Source organism: Argopecten irradians, chromosome 12, assembly GCF_041381155.1.
Source record: "Argopecten irradians isolate NY chromosome 12, Ai_NY, whole genome shotgun sequence".
NCBI classification, from domain to species: Eukaryota; Metazoa; Mollusca; class Bivalvia; order Pectinida; family Pectinidae; genus Argopecten; species Argopecten irradians.
In genome coordinates this window covers 21,777,061-21,786,736 of record NC_091145.1, presented here as the reverse complement: position 1 = coordinate 21,786,736, position 9,676 = coordinate 21,777,061, and the positions used below count along the sequence as shown (strand labels likewise).

At 32.9% G+C, this 9,676-nt stretch overlaps 1 protein-coding gene across 1 annotated transcript; it reads right to left on the bottom strand.

Annotated features, from left to right (window-relative positions):
• Positions 1–222: 222 nt before the first annotated feature.
• Positions 223–9,114, bottom strand: LOC138336208 (inter-alpha-trypsin inhibitor heavy chain H3-like). Its single transcript, XM_069285584.1, has 13 exons — positions 9,011–9,114; positions 8,215–8,372; positions 7,824–7,934; positions 7,313–7,560; positions 6,861–7,027; positions 6,321–6,612; positions 5,098–5,783; positions 4,794–4,884; positions 3,152–3,262; positions 2,658–2,870; positions 2,087–2,194; positions 1,427–1,699; positions 223–1,137 (listed from the first exon to the last, which is right to left on the bottom strand). Exons 1-13 carry the CDS (start codon positions 9,074–9,076, stop codon positions 941–943), a joined length of 2,721 nt encoding a protein of 906 aa, XP_069141685.1. The 5' UTR covers positions 9,077–9,114; the 3' UTR covers positions 223–940.
• Positions 9,115–9,676: the final 562 nt, after the last annotated feature.

Below are 9,676 nucleotides of genomic sequence, written 5' to 3'. Positions count from 1 at the left end.
GTAGTTATATAATAAAAAGTTGTTTTTTTTTGTTCATTGATATGAGATGTTATGGAACTCGTCTCGAAGCTTTAACTTGGTTCGCCAAGGTAAAAAAAAAAACAAAAAAAAACGTCGTTTCATAAAATGTCATATGAAATAAACCCCTATTTAAGATTATATATATACATTTACGTTTTAGGTCTTTATATTTATCGATCAAGAACGACAGAAATCTAGCTATAAGGATTTCAAGTGTTTAATAATACTCTCTATATGCATTATAACATTAGACATTTCTTTTGATACACAAATGTGACATCAATCATGGCGGTCATTTACTCTCTCGGGCAAACAAAATTTAACAATTTAATACTTTTACTTTCAAACATGCAAATTCATTTAATGATAATATAATAGTTTGATATAGAAACATCGATAGTGAAGTTTTCACCGGAATACCTTGCGCAACACTCCTCATATTATGCTCAAATCACTCTTGCAACTATGTAAGTTTTATATGATACGGTCCATTCTGTATTGCATAGTTTTGCACCACATGACCATGTTAAGTATGGGCTATACCAAATACGATGTTATAACATCACATCCAAACAATAATTTGACGTATAAGTTAATCATTAACAATCATTAACTGAGAAAAAAGCAACTATCAATTGATTAACATACAATGACGTTAGGCCTATAGCTTGATTAATACAGATGACACAAATATTGAACTACATACGAATCGGAAAATACGAAAAAAACTCAGGCCAGTCTGCACCGACATGAAAACAAACATTCAATTCATGTATTATAGACTAATCGATTCACTCTGCTAACATCCTCCACTTTAGTTCCATCACCAAGAAAAAATATTTTGATTCTGAAATCACAAATCTGGAATTCAAGTACAGGACAGAATTTAAAACAAACAAACAAAAGTCCAGAGTTAATGTCACACAATTGGTGTCAACATCCAAGGAAGTGTAGACCTGACCACCCAACAGTTCATTATAGAACTCCTCTCTACTGGCATCGTCATCTGTCTAATACTCCCTAGCTTCTTAGTCAGTAGTGACAGCTCCTTAATGTCATTGTTTGGTAACGTATTCAGCGTTGGACTAACTTTAAGTGTACCACTTATCGGAAGAGCTGGAAAAATCAATAAATTAAATTTATTCAATAATATACGTAATAGTTATAAATCAATTGACCATGAAATTTCATGATGAAATAAGATGCAATAGACGATAGAACCGTTATGTATATGATTTTTTGTGTCGAAATGTACATCGGAAAGCACGATGTAAATATTGTTGGTCAAAAATAAGACTCAGGCCAGCATTTTTTGGACAATATGATGAAATATAACTTCAAAGAATTTATGAGGTGTAGTTATGGAAGAAACATTTGTAAATTAAAAGTATACGTAAAAAATTACCGAGAGAACCGTCGATGTTTTGTGATGAATTGTCGGTAAAATTCATCTTGACAACGAGTCTATTGTTGTTAAGTGATGTCACTTCCAGTAAAACCCCTGACCCTTGACCTCCATGTACGTATGTGTAGAATGTGTTTGAGGTCCAGTGCTGTCTTACGCCGTTTTGAAGGATATGAGTTGGGAATAGTTTTATCACTGTGGCGGAAGCAATGGTAAGGTCAGTGATACGTGTCGACCCCTTAGAGCGTGCAAAACCAATATTTACACTTGTACCTGAAAATATATAATAAAATTTATGCATTATTTAATTCAGAATTTAATGTACACAAATGTACTTCTACATTATTTGATATATACCCAATAATAGCATTTGTGTGTTTATACTTTAACGTAATATACCATTTAACGTATAGGTCCATTGCTTGTTGCAAACCTTACATTTAAACGAGTACCTGTTAATATATAAAGGATAATTTTGTAACCAACAATTACATGGGTACCTGTTTTTGTAATATTGGGAAAACTATTATAAAAAATGGCAAATAAAAATAACTTACTGAATTGCTGTATTTATAAAATATTTTGAATTATTTTGACGATGAATCTCCATTGTCAAATTTTTAATTCAATGATTTAGAGTTTACATATATGTATATTTACCGGTATCTTTATCCCTGAACAGTGTATACCGTTTCGTGACGTCAGCCTGGCCAGGGATCTGTATACACAGTGGTAACTCTATGCCTTTTACTCCCACTAGGATGTAGCCTGAAAAAGTTATATGTAAATAATAAATTACATCTTATCTCATTAATTATTTAATTATTTTCATTTTGAAAAAAAAACATCTTCCTTTCATATTAAATCCAACTTTCTGATAGACCAATGTTTTGTCTTTATACCTATTTGAAAACCAAGTTGGATAATGGCGCAAAAATCCGATGTTATCGTGACGCAACCAACATTTTGTTTTATTAACCAACCCGCAGAAATAAAACAGTGATATCAATGCTTAAATGTTACATAACATAACATTTCTTATAAGATTCTGTAATTGAGAATTTAGTGTTCATATGTTTTGTTACAATCGAGTGGTGTATATTATATATATATATAATATGAAAAGCTCCCATGATATTTACTGAACCTTTGCGTTAGTGATAAAGTAAAATACAGTCTGGTAAATTTATTTCAAGATTGGAGATACCATAAATAGCGTTAACATACTCACCTGAAGTACTTCCGTGATGTGGTGTTGTATGTTTCATGTTGTTGCTGTTACTGCCGACATCAGCCGCAACGTTAGCAACTTTGGCAACTGCAGGAAAATCTGCAACTTTAGGAGCAAATTCCACGCTCTTAGCGTTGAACTGGCGAACGGGCGTTGAAGATGGCCTTCTCCTCCGACTGATTGGCGATCCTAAACGTCCTGTGAACGTACCAACTGCAAAAAAACCAGTCATTCGTATGCAAACTTCAGGTTTATCAGTGGCAACTGTAGTTAAAATTCATTGCGAAAGAAAGTTTCATTTTCAATATCACGATACCCATATAAATACACTTATGTTTATATATCTAATTTGCATTCCAACAATGCATTGATAAACCTTAAATCTAGTATACATCAGAGCTAAACACTGATTTATCGGGTTAATGAAGCAGAATCGTCGACATTAAAAATGAAATCATGATTAAAATTTCGAGAGAGTAGTGATTAAAACATACATTTTCGACGGCGTAGCGATGAGCGAATGCCGCCACCCAATGAACGAGGTGTGGCTGCCATTTGACTGATTTGTCGTACACCTTGACCAGAAAATGGCGGTGGAACAGATTCTGAAAAATACAAAAATTAAAATGATATAAAATATCATAACATGGCGTAATCTTTCGCTATGCTGGATTATATTTGACTGATGATGAAAAAATACGCAAATTATAAAGTCAGAAAAAAATTATACCAGAAAGCAATTGAAAAGAAAATAATGCTGACTAGATAAGTATTTTTAAAAAGACGATGTGATGTTAATTATGAAACAGAAAGGATATTTACAAAATCATTAGTTCCAATGCTGCCTCCTTTTGAAATAATTGAATATCAGCTTGAATTTGCTGTATATAGAAGATATATAGTAATCATCACTTATTATTATTATAAAACAAACACATGACTTTGATTTTGAATTGCAAAATAAAAACTGTACATAAATACCGTGACCAAAATTTAACTACAAATCATAATCATCTTTTATCTTTTATATTCATTAGATTATTCTTTTTTAAGGATGTACACCTCTGAGAAGTCAAAATTTTCTTGTATTAAACTTTTTTTCTCATATGGATTTTTGGAAAAAGGAGTTCGTACCATAAAAGAAAATGGAAGAAAAAACATATGTCCGTGTGCTCGTTTTTGAGCTTTTGTCACTCAAAGATACCTAGTTGACAAAATATTGGATTTTATGGGAATTTTGCCGTTTTGACCATATAAGATAGAGATTAAAGCCATAATTTCTGAATGAGGTGTTTGATATGTATGAATGTTTGTAGAATTCATTTTCTAGTAGTCTTCTTTAAAAATATACCAGTTTTGATCAATTAGACTAATATTTTTTCTCAGAATAACAACATATGCTACCCCTACCCCTTAATTTTGTGCTACAAAATGCACCATTTTCAGCCATTTTTGCCAAATTTAACCCTTTATAGAAAAAGTTCTGGTATTAAACTTTTGTTATTATTTTGCATATCAATAGGGAAACGGTTGTTCTTTCTAAATCAGGAAGAAAAATTGGGGGTCCGTGTGCTTACTTTTTTGCCCCATTTGAATTTTTGTTATTTTTCAGTATTTTAGAGTAAAAAATAAAAGTGCCCAAATTACCATTAAATGTAAAAATAAAGTCACAAAAGTGTATTGTTTCACATATTAATGCTCAATATTTTAATTACTACGAACCTAGTAACGATTTGCAGCAAATTTTAACTAAATACAGCTAAAAATGCTGGCGCAGTAATGATTTAAGTAAAAACAATTTCAGTAAAAAATGTTAAAACTGTGGCTCTACTTGAAGCGAAAAAAATCTTAAAATCCCCGTTTAAAAAAATCTACTAAAAATAGAAATGTAATTTTTTGACAAAATTTGCATCTGGCAACTTGCTACAGATACTGATAAATTATATTTGAAAATCTCATAACTTCTTTGATCTATGTTGAAACGAGACTTCAATGGGACTGAAACCTCAGAAGAATACATCCTTAACATATTTGAAGCATTCATTGGAATAATGACTCGATTTACCTATTTGTAAAAACAATTAACTTTCAAATTTAAAATTTCATCAAGATTTTAATAAACAACACGAAATCTACCTGGCGTGTCCGGAAGTAGATCAACAGGTGAGGATTTTAGTTTGTCTGGGAGAGAAACCACCATGGATGTATAAGGAGTGACAAAGTTGTACTGTAAAATAAACAAATGTACGTGAGTATTGTTACATGCTTCATTTTCACCAATAAACGGACAACAATTATAATACCAGTTTCCTATAACCATATTTTACTTTTGTCCTTAATATAACGAAAATAGTTTATTGCATATGAAGCCATCCAGTCTTTTTATCTCATGGGAATGAAAGAAATTTACTAAAGTCTGAAAAAATGATTAACTACGTACCAGTAAAGCCATGTTAATTGTTTTCTGCTTCAGCTTCTCTTGTTCTGTCTTGTCTGTGGAGGCATCTATCTGCTGTATCCATTGTTTTATAGTAAGGTATGCCCATATATGTTCTGTGACGTAGAACACCTCAGCATTCCGTGCGGGACTGAGACGTACCACCCCATCCGTAGGGACATCCAGAGACACTAACCCATTTAAGTCCGTGGCGATAACATTTGGGTGAATATTATACGCCATTTTGTCGGTCATTTTGCCTGCTACAATGATTTCGGTGCCCTGGAACATATTGGGGACTACAGTCCTTGTCAATGTACCATCAACCACAGAGCCGGGGAGGTATTTAAATGTAACGTTTTGTAAGAGAACTGCTGAGATCTCAGAGTAAAAGTCTGATATTTGAATTGCAGCATCCGAATCCTCATAAATCTTGCGTCCAAAGCCGTTATTTTGCGCAGCTAGTCTTTTAATGAAATTATAATCTGCATTTCGGCCAAATGCAAGAGAAAAAATAGGAATGTCATCCTCGTTGAATATATGGACATTTTTCAGTATTTTCTCGGGATCTCGCTGTCTAATAGTAGGTTTCCCATCAGTAAGAAATACCAGGACCGGAGCTCTAGTCTTGTTCCTTCGATTGGTCAACAGATCGATCCCTCTTTCAAGTGCACCCTCGATGTTTGTTCCTGAGACACAATTCAAAAAATATATACACATATTACCAATTGATTAAGGAGCTTGAAATAAATCGTTATGGTATAAACTCCTTATTTATTGTCTTCCCGTTGTCATTAGAATCATATTGAATAATGGAAATTAGTGAGATATAAATATGTAAAAATGCTACATCAGGAAGACAAGAATAAAAGATAAAGAATAAGCGTCTTTGCTTCTTCAACGACACTAGGTGTAAAATTGTAGGTCAAATCGAGGTCAAGTTACAAATTGAAAATCAATAAGTTAATACAGCATCAGAAAACCACGACACTACAATATTTATAACAGACTGTTGAACATACCTCCTCTGAGTCTATAAAGGAAACACGACTATGTCCTGATAAAATCTAATTTCAACCATGCATTAGATTTCTTTAAATCTTCAATGACTCGTATCGCTTTGGAAGCAATTGCAATGTATTTATTTCAATATAAAGATAGCGAAATAGATTACTTCAAATTGTATTATAATAACAATAAAATCATATCCATAACATATTTTTTACCTCCTGCTGCGGTAGTCTTTTGAACATAGTTCATGGCTCTTTGAATATTATTTGGTGTAGCTAGAACTAATTGTTCGTTGTTTTCCCAAAGATGGTTTGTGGAACTAAACGTTATAATATTCAATCTGTCTTCAGGCTGTATTGCGGATAAAATCGTTGACATGGCTTGTTTTAATTGAGGTAGTTTTCTCCAGCGCATGGATCCACTTTTATCTAATACGAATACTAAATCCTTTGGCTTTGGTGGCAACCCACTCGGAGCAAAGAAATGAACAAAATATCCATTCACCATCTGAAATAGATATAAAATGAAAAAATAAGATATTGAAGTGAAATATAACCTTTTCATCAATGGTAAACTTGTCCACCATTTGTGGAGAAATAGATAAAGAATACATAATATATTGATACGAACGTAAAGTTATATAAAAAACACTTCAGGGAGTAATCTACATTAATTTCAAATGAAAATGATTGATAATGGTCTTTTCTTAACTTTCTAAAATTTGTACATTTTTTATCATTTTTCAGTCAACTTACTAAGAGATCTCCGCCGTCAAAGTTCCTGTCGATATCGTATTTGACCTTAAAGTGAACGTCCAATCCGTTGGAGCCGCCTAGTTCTGTCTGGGTATTAAGACTGGGTCGAAACAAGATGTGTGCACTACTTGCCGACGGACGTGTTATTGTTATAGCAGCATCGGCCTCTAACAATAACAACGGAAATATAAACTTATAAATTTATTAGTTTAAACTATCAGCATATAAAGCGTAAAGGGGGTTAATGATCAATGGTCAAAATTGAAAGAACATGTAAACCATTATTACTTCCAAATTGTTCATAGGTTTTCACAATATGATTACATGGATTCATTATTTGGGCTTCAATGTACAAGGATTCCTATTTTAAATATCTCGTTACGAAGTTTTCCGCTGATGTAAAATTGATATTATAAAACATTATCCCAACCGAAGATATATAAACAAATTACCTTTCTGATCCTTTATAGTGAACAAATCACTTTTGATCGGTGGAATCCGGAGATTTGTGATGTTTCTAGATTCGTTAATGTCCACCTCTATGCTAAGGTCTGCCACGGGCTCCCCGGGTTTGATGAAGATCACATGATTGTAGGCACTCAACTTCCGCTGAAGGAGTTCCTCATAACGTAACTGGAAGGTTACCTTGGTGTTAGCAGCGACGTTGATTCGAATGTTGAATGTATTGGTCTCCCTTGGTCTGAAGAAAGAAATTTTTCATGTGAATGTCCCAGTAAATTGTCTGGAAAATGGAACGTTTCAGTAGCAACAATAAACAATCCGTCACAAATCTGACGTGTTTATGAGTTAAAATTAATAAATTGTTTGTAATTTGGATGCGTCTAAGATTGTTTTAACATTTCTAAGAGCATGATTAAATCACAAATTGATAAAAGAATGTAATGGACAGTTAATTTTTCCATCACATGATCTCATGCTATCAGTTTAACAGCTATTGCTTACTTGGCAGAGATGATAGCAGCTGATTTGCCCAGACTCCTATCACGTTCAAAAACCTCTTTGGCTTCCTCCTTCGTCGTAACATTGCCAACGTATACTTCCCTTCCGACAGTTCTAACAAAATAAAATTATCTACTATGATATATTATACACTGTATATAAATTATATATGATAAGTTGACAGCGTCCGGAGATTTTGTTTATTTTATTATTATTGTTTTTAAAGTTAACATCTGCATTTTGCATTTAGTGAGTGTTATCTCTAAATCGATGCATACAAATACTCCCTAATTAAATTTAATTCGCTGTAAACATTTGTCGAAAAAATTATAAACCACCAAATGGCCTAATATGTTGCAAATCAAAAATGTTTTTAATATGGTATCATGCTTACAATGTAAAGTTAGAAATAAAAGCCTCGTTCGGAAGTGTGACGTCAAATGTTGATTCACGAGCGGTACTGTCAGAGTTCGCTACCTTACTGGTAACGACTGTGGTAGCAAACCTGTATCTGACGTCAGACTTGACATGTAGGTAGTAGATCCTCGGCCTCTGAAAATAATGACAAGAATATTCACGTAAATTGAGGACTATTTACCTCTGCTACATTTAACACGATTTTTGTTTAATTTGTAGATGTGAACCATCGTGTGGTTTTGGTGACATCAAATAGTTCATAAAAGTGATATAATGAATCAGGCGCCTGTCATACCGTACCTTATACATACAGGTAGGGCTACAGTTATAGCAGGTATTACGGGACATGTCAACAGGCATTGTTCGGGTTATATGCGTGTGTGCGTTTCATTTTAATTGTTTTGTGTTTGCTTTGATTATATTTATTCACATTTGCGCTGATTTTCTTAAAGCAAATAATTAGAAAAGTATTTTTACGTTATAGAAATAATATAATATATATATGTAAATATATGTTTATAAATTTAGATATAAGGCTCCAATGTAAAGGTAACAAATTAATGTCAAACAACACTTACTTTATATCATAAATCTAACAACATTATATATATTATCTGTTCAAAACCTACATATTTTAACGCTAAAGGATTGCTTTATATTTTGATATTTTACATCTAATATTCACAAGAACAGTTTTTACTTACATTATAGATATCTACGCTGTAAGTCTAGACTAATCATATCACAGGTACGGGCTATAAATTATATCTTACCTTGGTCTGAGACTCGACCCTACCGAGGAGGACAATACATATGATAACGCTGTAGCACAGACGCATGTTCTTCACTGTTCTGTTAATGTATGTATGCTACTTGTACAGTAGGCTCTCGCTATATATACACATCTGACTTCAGGTAAATCCTCTTGTCTTACCTGGAAAATCTGTGACGTTCAGTCGGTCACGAAGTATTATTAATTCTGTCAAAACAATATTCTAATTTACATTCTTCGAGGAATTACATCAATGTTAGTAAAGTATTAAGGACTATTTCTGCGAACAAAATTTAACCAATGTCTTAGATGACGTTGTATTTGGTTCTAATTTTTCAAACTACATGACTTTTACTTATCATTACCACAAAAACTATGAATAGTCAAAATATAAAACAACCATATTACGATGGAAAGCACATTAATTATTTCAAATAGTTTCAACACATCCCCACCTCAAAACTGTATAACATCACTCAAAGCTCCCCGGTGATACATGTATCGGTCATTGTTATTAAAGGACATTTAGTTATCATTATTCAGTTTAATCCTGCTAAAAAGCGATTTGCCGGTTATCTTCAACAAAAATGCGCGTCACTTCCAGATGCGATCAACGGTATTATATAGAACAAGATTTCAAACGAACATTTTGTAAGTATATATTGGA